Here is a 12,960-nt window from a genome sequence, read left to right on the forward strand (position 1 = left end):
GAGGAAAAAACGCAGCCTTCGAGTTCACAGCGCGCGCAGCAGCTGAGTAGCACCGATTAACATATATGTAACGTTTGCCAAGTTACTCTGCGGTCAGCTTCATCGGAATAGTGCGGCTTTTACGTAATAAAGCAAGCGGTTCACAATCATACCACGCGTTTGTCGAATGTAAGCACTTCTCCCCCTTTCTTTCATTTTTCTTCTTGCCAATATTCAGTAAAGTTCTTAAGAGGTTCACTTATAAATTCGAAGCAAACCGAAAACCGCTCCAATGCACGTGGAAAAGAGTTTTATTATAGAAAAGCTCAACATTACACAATTCAATGTCATACGAAATGTCAGAAGAAAAAAAAAAGTCAGGAATAGCCAAGTTGATTTTCCCCACATACACATGCCTTCAGAGTAACTCACTCGTGATCTAGTTCACACGGTCTTCTATGCGGCTGCTCGAGAAGTAACTTCTGTTGCTTCCGGTACTACGATTCTCCGTAACAAAAGGTGGCTCCTAGTGAGGCAACATTCTTCAATAGGTTTTCGCCACGACAATGGTTCGAATGCATGTGCCTGGTGCAGCCGTTCATAAACATTTCAATCTGATAAGAGACTTGTTGGAATAGCGAAAATTTCTGGCCATCTTAAACAATGGAACATCATGTAACGAGCAGATATGCACCACATGCATTCCCCTTCGACAAGGCATGCATGCTCCAATCAATCGCAGCAGCCTGGTGCATTCCGCCATGCATAACCGGGTATATTGGAAGGAGTGAAATATCAGAATTACTGAATGCAATACGTTGATTCCAAACGGTAGTAATCGATTCGCATTCGAGATTTAAAATATTCGCATGCCTCACTATTTCTCATGCTCTCTTGAAGCCGTTTCTTGAAGCATTTCGCACTTACTGGGCGTTATATTGAGTTCGGTATAACGGCTGCCTGGCACATTAGACAGCACCTTGTCATCTGCCAGTATCTCCGCCAGACCAGACAAAGGCAAAGGAACACAAGGACAAGGAAAATTAAGCACGATCGACGCAGTGATTTCATTACGCTAACGGGTTGGCCTATCCAACAATCCACACCTACTCGATGAACTACAAGTTTTTCCCTCTTTCTACTTATCTCTTGTGTTTCTACCTCCCCTTCCCCTGTCTCCAGTGTAGGATATAGCCAGCCGGATTGTTCGTTCTGGTTAACAGTCCTGTCTTTATGCTTTTTTGTTTCGTCTCTCTCTTCGCTAGATTTATTTAGTACGCTCAGTTTTCAGAATCTAAATTCAAATGACTATACCACCAAAACTTAGTGACATAGCATCAGGCTTTCCACAAATACAAAACAGAAAAAAAAAAAACTCGACAAGTCGCATGTGTGAGAGGTTGGGAAACACTGGATGACCGATGGACAGTAGTAGTACAGGTTCCTTATTCTTAGCGAAACATGGTGCTGCAAAGACATCGTAACGCCCTGTCATGCAGCCAACAACCGCGGCAGTACCGGCTTTCACCAACCTAACCATCGCTTCCAGCTAAAAATTTACGTACCTCAGACAGACCAGCAGGCTCCTCACGCGTGCCTCCAACACTGTGAAGTGGTGATTCGGCATATACTGCCATGCAGGCTAAATCATCCTTCTCGCACAAAAAAGAGGGGGAAAAAGGAAAGAGAAATAAAGGAAAATATAAGGAAGCGATGAACAGTGATCAGGCTTCGATCATACCGGTCGGGCCTAGATACCGAACGAGAGGTATATCTACGCACGTTCAGCTATATATACCCACGAGGTGCAATGCAAGATTAGGCAACGCAAAACAACGCAATGACACTCATTCGTACTCCTCTTTTTTTTTTTTGTAAGCCATTTGCACGCGTCTACGCGGTCTTTGTACTAATTCAGTACACATCTTAGAAATGCATGTCAACTAAAGGGCCACCGAACTTAGATGGGCGCTCTTCAGACTGAGAACGGGTGACAATATGCCAGAGCTGCAAAGTCACCGAGCGTCGTTCGCTCGTTTAAACTGGGTCTGCGCTTCATTCACCGACGTTTTTACCTCCAAGCTTTCTGTGAAATTTTTGCTTATAGCGCCATCAGTTTGAACGCCGACCTGAGCTTAATTTTGCTTTTTAGATGCGAAGCGGATCTTCGTCCAACCACAGCTGCATGACGTCGGTTCCGGCAGTTTCTTTCTCAATAAACAACTTCATACGCTCTAGCTGTTCGCGTGTAAAAGCGCCCCTAGAGTCTCCCACGACACCTTTTCGCACAAAGTTCACCGTGTTGGCCTCTCGCAATGGCGCTACGAAGACCTTTCCAAAGAGGTTCTTCAGTTCGCCCGGCAAGGCGTTGGGATCCCTTTCGATGAGGCTCTTCAGTATGGCCGGGTCAAGCACAAACTGCTTTTTCATGAACTCTGCACTGCTTTTGTCTAGCACAGTCTGGAAAAGCTCTTCGTCCTGAAGCAGCGCCTGCTCGTATTCTGGTCCCAGGAAGCGCGCTATCTTGAGGACGGTGTCGCATTGTTGTTTCTTTAGCTGCTCGTAGGTAATAAATAGCACGTTGTTCTGTCCCCTGCGCGCGTACCACGGCAGCAGGTGGTCGAAGAAGCCTCCATGGTCCGTCTGGCCACTGATGAACAGCTCGAAGAAGTCGTCGAAAGTGCCCTCGCTGAAGTAGGCCGCAGGGAGCGCCTTAGTGTGGTGATAAAACGAAACGCAGCAGTCCCATGGATTCCGGGCCACGTACACGTACCTGCGAGCAGTGAGATGACAACGGTGCAATGCACATCCATAGCAGTCTACGAGTTCATTGCCCAGCCAAGCTATACTCCACCGGCCACCCCCTGCCCGACGTCCTTAAACACAATTTACTGAGTGCAGTAAAATCAACGAACGCAAGCGCATTGGGGCTATACAGTTCCTCACAGCAGTGTACTTCCAAATTTATTCGTTGGTTATCGATGCCCATACACATACAAACATCCTGTGTGGTTTGGAAACGTGACACTAGGCATGCACGTATTTGGAAAAATGCAACTTTTCGCGAGTGAAGCAATGAAATTAGCCCGGAGTTGCTGTACTGCTATGTTCCGAGAGACAGAGAAAGGAGGAAGAAGCTCCTAACTTAAAGGCAGATATTTTTGCCGGCTCGCGTATGAGCGCAGTGAAAACGTGGTTCTATTTGAGCGCTGTTTCAACCACGTTAAGATATACCAACAAGCATATAGAGGCAAAATATTGACTAGATTTCAAGGTGCCGCCGTCCGCCCCCGTTGGTCACATACCTCGCTTCGTCACGCAGTGTCAACCTGGACAACGGCAGGTGTGTTTTCATGAGGCGGGGCTCGGACGCGTCCTCCAGGATGCGCGTGCCGAGAAGCTCGAGAAGCGGCGTCCTGGCCAACCACTCAAAGAAGTTTTCTGCCGACTGGCCTCTGTTCACAATGAGCTGCAAGATCTGCTGGACCCAGTGGGTTCCGCACTTCGGATACGTGACGAGCATCACGTCCCCGGCACGGGGCGCGAACTGTAGCGCTTGCCGCACCGGCTCCGGGCTGAACTCGCTGGTGAGCCGGAGCCCCTCGATTTCCACGTATTTGGGATGCCGGCGGATTGCCATGCCGCTGCGCCGAGTGGCTTTCAAGTGCGCGTTGTCGGCTATCGTCGAAGGTCGCCTGGTGAAGCTGGAAAAGAAAAGCAGAGCACAAAATGAAGCTTTGAGGGCAACAGGTCCTTGACATCGTTCGGGCGGGCCATGCACATGAATTACACACAAAAGAGAAGAAACAAGAAAATCCTAAGTTCAAAGCCAAGTAACCCAATCAGGTGAAAATCTTCAGCCGAATTCACAATGTTTTTTGTTCGTAAGAATAGTCTGTCATCGGCCAACCACATATGCTAATTAATATGTTCTATGTGACGATGGCTGGCATCTATTCTTACGAATAGGTGCTTTGCGCCGCCTGTCCATCCCGCGCTACGAAGGTGCTTGTAACTTTCCTGCGAGACACTGCTTTCAACGAGATACTTTAATTATCCATATGTGTTACGTTAAGTGTGGGTTAAGTGACGTATTTCCTGTGCATGCCAATTCAGTTATCATCGCATTCACTTGGAGCAGCACGCGACAGCGGTGTGCGCCAGGCGAACCTCTCCACTTTTCATTAAAACGCCTTGTTCACCCACTTCTGCGTAAGTAAAATTTTAACGTAAGGAGAACTCTGACGCTCGTGTCTAACCTCTGTGTGTTCGTCCGGGAGTGCGACTCCTCTGGTACTGACTCTACCGATCTACCTTTACCGAGACGTCAAATGTTTCGGCTGGTTTGCGCGCCAAGATGCCCCTGCAGCAGTAGGGGTATGGAAAAGAAACTGCGGCGGCATAGATGGCACTGCGATGAGAATTTGTGATGTTAGCACAAAACGCAATGGCCTCTCAAGGTCCGTGAAGTGATTCAGAGCGAAAACATCTAGTCTAAGGCGAAATAATCAAGCGAGCGTGGTCCATTACGGGCCGACAGTGGCACATAGGATTTAGGCACCTTGAATGTACTACGCTATGTAAATTTAATTCCGTAATATCCAGAGTTATAGCCCGTCTCCTTCAATTTTACAAAACACACGGAGGTATCGACCACCCCAGCAAATCACCGCAAACGTTATTACCTGCCAACCCACTGACACAGCTTGCTGCAGTGTCAGACCCCGGCCTTAGAACGAGTACAGCTAGGGAGGCGAAGTCACTTGTGTCAGTCTTGAAAGAGGCTATGACGCCTCCTTTCGTGGCTTTGATCGGGAGGACAACAAAATAAAATATGTAGAACGTCATTTGACAAACTGAAGCGAAATATGCACTGTTAAAAAAGTTTGCACCCTTTGGGGTTTATCTTGTCCCACAAGGATTATTATAGTGGATCAAGATAAGCCCTAAAGGGTGCAACCTCTTTTTGAGTGTGTTTGTTATTGGCTTCTCTCTGTAATTCTTGACCTCGGTTAAAAACATTTTCTGCTTGTACGCCGAGACATCGCCATCGCCGTCTCTTACTTCCCCGCGATCAAGTTTTGCCCCTCTTTTTATAGATATTTTTCTTTTTTTGACGAATTGCTTATACCTGTTTGGGGTTTATGTGTTTACTCAGTATATCACGGTAAGTATACGCTGGTATAGGCTACGCTCGAAGGCAAGAGTGGCAACGTGTACACCAGAAAACGGCGTAAAAGAGAACGACGAGTAATGACGCCACGTAACTTACATTTTCTGCATCGGCACCCCGATACATACTATACTGTGGCAGAGTCTAACCGGGTTAGTTATAACAAAGCTAGTAGTTACGAACAAAAAAATAAGGATTACATTGCGTCCGAAGTTAAACGAGCTCAAGCTAGCCACGTTTGTAGGCTTTCCCTGCGTATATACCTGTAATCAATACTGCGAGATCTGTGACCTCAAACTATCGAGTCATCGGTGCCGCAAGTTGTACCTGCAATCCAAGAAATGCAAGTTTAGTTTTTCACGTCCTTCGCTAATAAGAAATCGTATTCTCGAGCCAAATTCACAACTGGGTGTTTTATTTGTAAGTGTTGTTGGCAGTGGCCGGAGGCCTTAATTAAAATATGTCCACCATCACGATTATGGATACTTCGACCATTTTAGGTAATATTTTGGGCTTTTTATTTAAAAGCAGATTCTCCTGATGGCAGTTATCATAATGGTCGACACCACTCTGTCAACTTCATAACATCAGTAACGAAAGGAAACAGCGCTTTTCTGAAAGGCATTATAAGCAGACGACACACACTCGAGCCCTGAGAAGCCACTACATGCTTATTCACAATGGAAATTCGAGATGTATGCGCGTGCCTCCAAGTAGAAAAAAAAAATCTACAAATGGCTCTCAAGATGTTCCAACTGCTTTCTTAAGCAGCGATAAAAAATGGCCCCTTACAATGTAAAAATAAAAGGACAATTTTTACTTATGTACCTACGTGCGCACCGACCGGCTTAAGTTAGTACTCTGTCAATGTTAGCATTCCGTATACCAGAAAGCATCGTTAGTCGCATTATTGTTAGCGCGTGTGAGCCAATACTGCTGCACCTCAGCACAGGGTTAAAGCTTTCACGAACCGTGGGAAAAGGGAAAGGTGGCTAACTATAGAAACATATTTCGTTGTTCCAGACCCTGGTAAGCACAACGGCACTTGGCACACGACTGCCGTACCGGAGCACTACACCTCAGTGTTTGCGGCAACAAGGGCTTTTGTCATCTATGCTGGCAACAGGGGCCGTAAACGCACGTGTAATGGCGAAGCCACCTGTTCTTCAGCGCGGCCTTTAGCGTACCAAGTAGTGCGTTGCCTTTCATCATACCCCTGACGTTCCAGGCGGCGCCCACGCTATCGAAACTTTTCGCTGTCACCTTGTAAGAAACATTTATTTGCGTTTATTCGTGTGGCGCTCCGCCACACCCAAACGCAAACAAAGCGTACGCAACGGAAACAACTTGTATCTCCAGGCCTGCAAATATGGCATCATCCGGAATAATAATAAAAGTTTATTTTAACAACTTGTACGATATCACTACGTTCATGATCAGCACTTCGCGAAATGGACCGAGCTGGTCCTGCCAAACTACAAAGCCCATTTCGATTCCCTGTACTCACTTTGCTAATGCAGCCTACAGCCCACAAGACTCAACCGTGCGCCTGGGACGTCGCCATGCTTTTACGACCCTTTGCGTATCAGCAGTAGCCTGACAGCGCGCCCCGGTTTATCGTGGCAGCTCTTGCATCTGCCGTCGAGCGGGCCCTTATATAGCTTAGGGCCTGCTTGAAGGAACGCGGTGATAAGCGACCCGGTTCCGGGGCCATCGTTATTTGCAAATGCAGTCTTATCAGCACAGCACATATTAACAGTTTGACTTCGCAGCCGTGCTTAACATCGTTGGAAACAAGTAAATTCAATGAGTGTCGTTTGGTGTCCTTTAGGTACCGTCATTCCTGGACTACTCCCGCTCTGTGGATCTTAAAATTTAAACAAATTCTGCGATTTTTACGTGACAAAGCCACGATCATCATTATGAGGCACCCCGCAGTGGGGCACTCCGGGTCGATTTTGACCACTTGGGGTTTCTTTAACGTGCACCCAATGCACGCCACACTAGCTTTATTGCATTCGCCCCGATCGGAAGGCAGCCGCGGCGGCCGGGTTCGAACCCGCGACCTCGAGCTTTACAGCGCAATGCCACTAAGCTACTGCAGTGGGTGTATTTAGGCTAAAAAAATACTCATTATATTGTCCGCACCTGGTGCACAGTTTGCAAGTGTACGACGTGCAATACACAGTCAAAAAATGAGAAAGAAACCAAACGTGCTCATTGTCCGAGGTATTTCACTAATGCGCAAGGATAATGAGCCATGTGGTTAAAAATGTGTTACAGCACGAAATAATCGCTGTTACTTTTTTGGTTGTAGTCAGGTCGTGACGGTGAGAATCGCGCTGTCCTCTGCCAGGATAAGATGACCCCGTTTGAAAACAATACTCCTGCACAGTCTGCGTCGGTGCATAGTCCGCACATGTTATAAATTCAACACTAAAACCTGAGCCATCTGCCGTCAATTAAGGTCGAAAGATGCGGCGATTGTTCCCGCAGAACCGCAGCTTCTCGCAGATTTTACTGAGCCATTGTGGAGATAGTTATGGCTGTAGCATTATTGCAAACAGCCAGTTAATTTCGGTCACATTCTCGACTGTGCTGAAGCGATAAGTTGTGATGCATTACAATAACAATCACTTTCTCACCTATATCCGGAAATCATTGGGATATCTTTTAGAAGTACAACAAAGGCAATCTCCTATAGGAGCTAAATAATGATAAACTCACTCGAGTTTCATTCTACGACAGAAAAACCCCATCAAGATGACCACGAATTCAGTTTTGCGGGTGCTACAAGCGGAAAAACGGTATGGACGAGAAAAAGTTACAACGGCCGGACGCCAGGACGTCCTGTGTGTGTGTGTCCTGTCGTTCTCTGTTCGTTCGCCCGTGTCTTTCTTCCGTTAGTACACTATTTAGCCTCAACTAGTCCAGCTTTGTCATTTTTATCAATCTCGTGCTTCAAATAACGGGATACTGAGGGTACGCTCGCACTGCTACAGCTGCAAGTTTGTCATAAACTGCTGGTTTCGTCCAAGTGTAATTGTGACATGGGGAAAGGGTGCAGCGTTCGGTGGCGACCGCGACATAACACAGCTGGTTGCGTGCGTGGAAGGAAGAATACTGCAATGTCGGCAGGAAGCGGTTCCACGGCGACCATTTTTTGACCTGGCGGTGACAAATCGAAAACGCCGGTTGTTTGTGAGTCGCCGCTTCGGGAGTCCCTGGATTATACCGAAGTGGCACGAAATTATTTCGTCGGCGCCGAGTTTTTTTTTTTTTTTTTTTTTTTTTTTTTGCCGCTTCGGCCACCAGCGCACACGTCGCATTCGGCGCTCGGAGAGAGAACCGTACGCATACGTAATGACCGTCGCAAACGAAGAACCGAATGAGAGTGGCCGAGGGGCACCATCAAGAACTGCCACGGCTGTTGACGCATATAGTGGCGAGGCGGAACGAAAGCCGATAGCAGTTGGCGTCCATTTTCGGGCCGTCCTTGAGAGCGGCGCCCCGAGTCTATTTATGCCGGGTTTTTACCGGCCAAGCACCGCTAGGACACTGTCGCTGCAGAGCCGGGCGGTGGCCGTGCAGCGCTTCCAAACCGGCACCCGACGGTCAGCTGAAGCTCACTGTCCCGCTGTAGCAGGGTCCGCACCGTAAGTGAACGGTGCGCTTCAATTATTGCGGAGTCATTCGCTGCTGCCAAACTCCGGTTACTTTAGTGAAGGTGGGATCATTAACGTTCATAACTTATACAATTATCGCCTAAGTATTAAATGTTAGCTAGAAACGAGCGAGAATGTCAATACCATACGCAATCTGACCCAAGTACGGAAAAAAAGAGCATTATTATTCAACTAGATGTGGTGAATCGTGGGATGTACCCACGCCTTGTTTCGACACAGGTGAACAGCGTTTACAGTACACGCTTTCATCGCTTCTGAATGTGGATTAAATGGATCACTTTGACCTGTTTACCAGCACATATCGCGAAACTTTCGAGACGTATTTAATATAAGCGTGGAGGTAACTATTATGTTGTACGGTAACATTGTACTCTTACGTATATTATGACACTTGAACTTCATCATCACTTTGTTTTCATTGTTATGTTTGTTGCGACATTTGTCTGTGTCTACTATTTTTCTCTTTGTTTCATCACAGTTTTTGTCTGACACCAGCATTCCGTAAAAAAATGTCTTATGTTCGTATCCGCTGCTCCTGCTGCTGAAATAAAAGGAGGCTGTGGCTACGTCAAGCTGTCTGGGACAGCTTTTTTTTTTCCGCAACTCCTCTATCTGTTACTAAACGGATGGAAAATTAATTTTGATTTTTGTGGGCGCAGGATTGATAGGGGGCGATATTCTTACCGCGAATGCTATAACTCTCTCCTCGTGACAGAAGTAATCGATGCACAAGAGAGATGAAAGCATCTGGAAAACATCGCCGCCTTTGTTTTTGTTGTCCATAGACCATACGGCCATATTCACGAAGCTCTTCGTTCGTGGGTGCGCTTTGCCATTGATTGTCCGCCTTCGATAATAATGTGTCCAGCATCCGGATCAACTGGAACTTAACCCTTACGAATAATTCTAGCGTAAAAGGCATTTTCGAATACAGGATTTGCGGATTCGGAAAGCTTTTCGTTTGCAAGAACTGTTGGTCATTAAACAGCGCCTTCGCTGGCATCTCACTTGCTATCCCGATAGCCTGAAGCACGTTATATATACGAACCTCTTCTTGCATACGAACGGCGCCTTGAATTCGCATTCGCAAAAGTGCTAATGATAAAGCTGTTCGAAAAAGGAGGTGCCAGTGAATCGTGATGTTGGACACGTCATTATCGAAGGCGGTCGGCCAGCGGCAAAGAGTTGTTACGAATGAAAACCTTTGTCTCAGTTCGACACAGCTTGTTGTCGAGCTCAACGTTTGTCAGGATCAGCGACTGCCTCCGCGAACAGTAATTTTTGGTATTCATATTCTACCCTGAGAAAATTCTCGGCGCAATGACTTTATCTGATCGCCGTATATGACGGTGACGTCGTTCTTAAAGTTAGATTGTGGGGTTTTACGTGCCGAAACCACGATATGATTAGGAGGCACGCCGTGGTGGGGTGCTCCGGATTAATTTTGACTGCTCGGGGTTCTTTAACATGCACCTAAATAATATTAGCACGCGGATGTTTTCGCATTTCGCCCCCATCGAAATGCCGCTGCAGCAGCGGCCGGGAACGAGCTCGCGACCTCGAACTCAGCGGTGCAACACCATAGCCACTAAGCTACCGCGTCTGGTTGACGTGGTGCAGTGCACGATGTCACCGGTTCCATTCTCAGGCACGTAGGCCGCATTCTCATGGGGACGGGTGCGTTGCCTAGCTTGCAAGTTTCGTGTTCCAATAGAATAAGCCTTTTGAAAATGGCTATTTTGCAACAACTTGTACTTAAAATAAAGATTACATTAGGTAAATATCATTACATTTAAGTAAATATCATTGAAAACATTGTAAACATTGTAGGCGACGTCGCGATTCCGCGTTGTCATTGTCACTAGTGCACCCTCTACAAGTTGCGTAACCAAAAGAATAGCGATGCCTTGCTTCTATTTGAGGGACGCAGTGGTCATCTGCGCTTACTTCGGTTCCTTTCTTTCTTTCTTTCTTTCTTTCTTTCTTTCTTTCTTTCTTTCTTTCTTTCTTTCTTTCTTTCTTTCTTTCTTTCTTTCTTTCTTTCTTTCTTTCTTTCTTTCTTTCTTTCTTTCTTTCTTTCTTTCTTTCTTTCTTTCTTTCCTGCTTTCTTTGTTTCTTGTTTAATAGCTGCGCTGCACATAAGACGGCAGATAGGCCGGCGTTGCGCGCATCGAAATTCACGAGCAGACCCATGATGTCAGCTTGATGTCAGCATACATTTTCTTTTTTAATTTCACCTTAACTTTGTCCTATAGTAAGTCGCGAGCGGCATGTATTAGTTAAGTATGCAGGTACGTATTATGTGCACGTATAGAGCGTCTGCTAGTGCCAACTTTGCGAGGGAGGATAGTTTGTCTAATTATAAATGGCGCGAGTTCGATCAAGAACTGTGCGCTCATTGCGAAAACAAAGGAAAATGCGTTTGTTTTCTAAAATATCCACTTCGAAAGCAGCCAAACGAAGCTTTGTTTACCGGGCGCTGTGGATAATCACCGGCGTAGTAGTGATAATTATTTTTCGCTTTACGTCCGCCTGCAGCCGCGTCATTCATTTCTTCAGAAGGAATCATCGTAGCTCTCAATGTACGGCCGCGAAATGAAACGTGGTGTACCGGCATCAAGGTGGCTGCATGAGCTCACTCACACGCAAGATTACCTCAATTCATTTGCTCGCTGATGCCACTGCGGTCCACGGAAGTCAAGCAGCACGCCAACGGTCTCGATGCCGTCGTTCGTCAGAGACCAGCCAACGACACGCATCTACACTCACAGACAAAAAAAAATAATTTGCGGCAGAACCCATTGCACGATGAATGTCGGCGTTAATGCGATTAGCATCAAAGCAATGTAGAGAAGCAATGTCAGGTTCATTGAAGAACAGCGCAAACCCAATGACGCGTACCCACTGTTCCAAGTTGGCATCAAAGAGGTTCATTGAACAGCAGTACATACCCAGTGCCACGTACCTGCAGTGAATCAAGTTGTTCCGATGGTTTCGACCCTGTTCCATCAGCACAGCAGCCCGATGCGTAACCCATTAGATCACGTACTACCCACTCCCAGTAACACAGGTTGACGTGAAACGGATCAACTGATGAACGGCACATATGCAACTTCAAGTACCCGTGACCCAAGTTGACCCGACGATTGGTTTCGAACGCCGTACCCTCATCACAGCAGCGCGTTGCTCTAATCACTAGATCATGAACTCGTATGAATCGGTACAACCTGTGCTCAGGCTATGGCTACATATACACTATATTAAGGTCGTTCGTAGAAACATGTCGCGTATAATATTCCGATCATTATATCGTCCGATGTGTTGTTCCCCTTTGTCGGTTGTTCCTCTCTGTACAATGCAGTTTATTGCACGCAACCTAATGTTCCTCTCATGCATGACCCTTGCGTACCCTTATTGGATGGCGTTATAAATATCATGTGTGGCAATGCGATCCCCGTACTTTTTTTTCCCTCGCATACGTGTTTATAATGCACTTTTATAACAGAAGGGACCTCATTATTTCATGGCAGTCGAAGTGCCGCTTGCAAACAAAAAAGGCCCCACTAACTTAATTGGGTATAGCATATGCCGCGCTACACCGGCGCCATTGCTATCTATGGCTCGTAAAATGACTACCTGTGCCAATCATATGCACCACGTTCTTTGGGTAGTAAATGCAATTACCGTCGCCGTTTATTATGCATAGCTGCCCTTACTAGAATCTTATTTAACTTGGTTACAAGCAGTGACTAGCTTTTGGTTAATTACTGACGCGACCTTTTTTCAAAGAGTGCGTACACATCACATGCGTCTTGTCGCATATACTATAGCTGAACCTTCGTACATAGTGCGTGGAAAACGGATCAGCCGATCAGCGCATGAGAGCAGCGGAAAGGGCTGTCTCCGCGCCGGTTCTGTGCGAGGCCGGGAAAGTACGGCTCGGCCCCCTCGCAACGTGCGACATGTGCCGTCGCATTGTCCTAGACGCCTCGCTCCTTCTCAGGTCTGTGTTTTTCCGCGTCTTACGTACGATGGTGGCCTCGTGGTTACGCGCGAACGCGCGCCTATACTGCTGCAGCCTCGCCGAATTCCTCGACCATGGTTGTGCGGTTGCTGTTCTCG

At 46.8% G+C, this 12,960-nt stretch overlaps 2 protein-coding genes across 2 annotated transcripts in view; one reads left to right on the plus strand and one right to left on the minus strand.

Moving 5' to 3' along the window:
- Positions 1–272: 272 nt before the first annotated feature.
- Positions 273–6,765, minus strand: LOC119431040 (sulfotransferase ssu-1). The gene is made up of 3 exons (XM_037698510.2): positions 6,660–6,765; positions 3,285–3,683; positions 273–2,752 (listed from the first exon to the last, which is right to left on the minus strand). Exons 2-3 carry the CDS (start codon positions 3,617–3,619, stop codon positions 2,128–2,130), a joined length of 960 nt encoding a protein of 319 aa, XP_037554438.1. The 5' UTR covers positions 3,620–3,683; positions 6,660–6,765; the 3' UTR covers positions 273–2,127.
- Positions 6,766–8,597: 1,832 nt separating this feature from the next.
- LOC119431052 (sulfotransferase ssu-1) overlaps positions 8,598–12,960 on the plus strand; it is a 13,746-nt gene continuing 9,383 nt past the window's right edge. The window contains exon 1 of the mRNA XM_037698519.2: positions 8,598–8,808. The gene's annotated coding sequence lies outside the window, so the exon portion shown is untranslated. The remainder of the gene's footprint in view (positions 8,809–12,960) is intronic.

Source organism: Dermacentor silvarum, chromosome 1, assembly GCF_013339745.2.
Source record: "Dermacentor silvarum isolate Dsil-2018 chromosome 1, BIME_Dsil_1.4, whole genome shotgun sequence".
NCBI lineage: Eukaryota > Metazoa > Arthropoda > Arachnida > Ixodida > Ixodidae > Dermacentor > Dermacentor silvarum.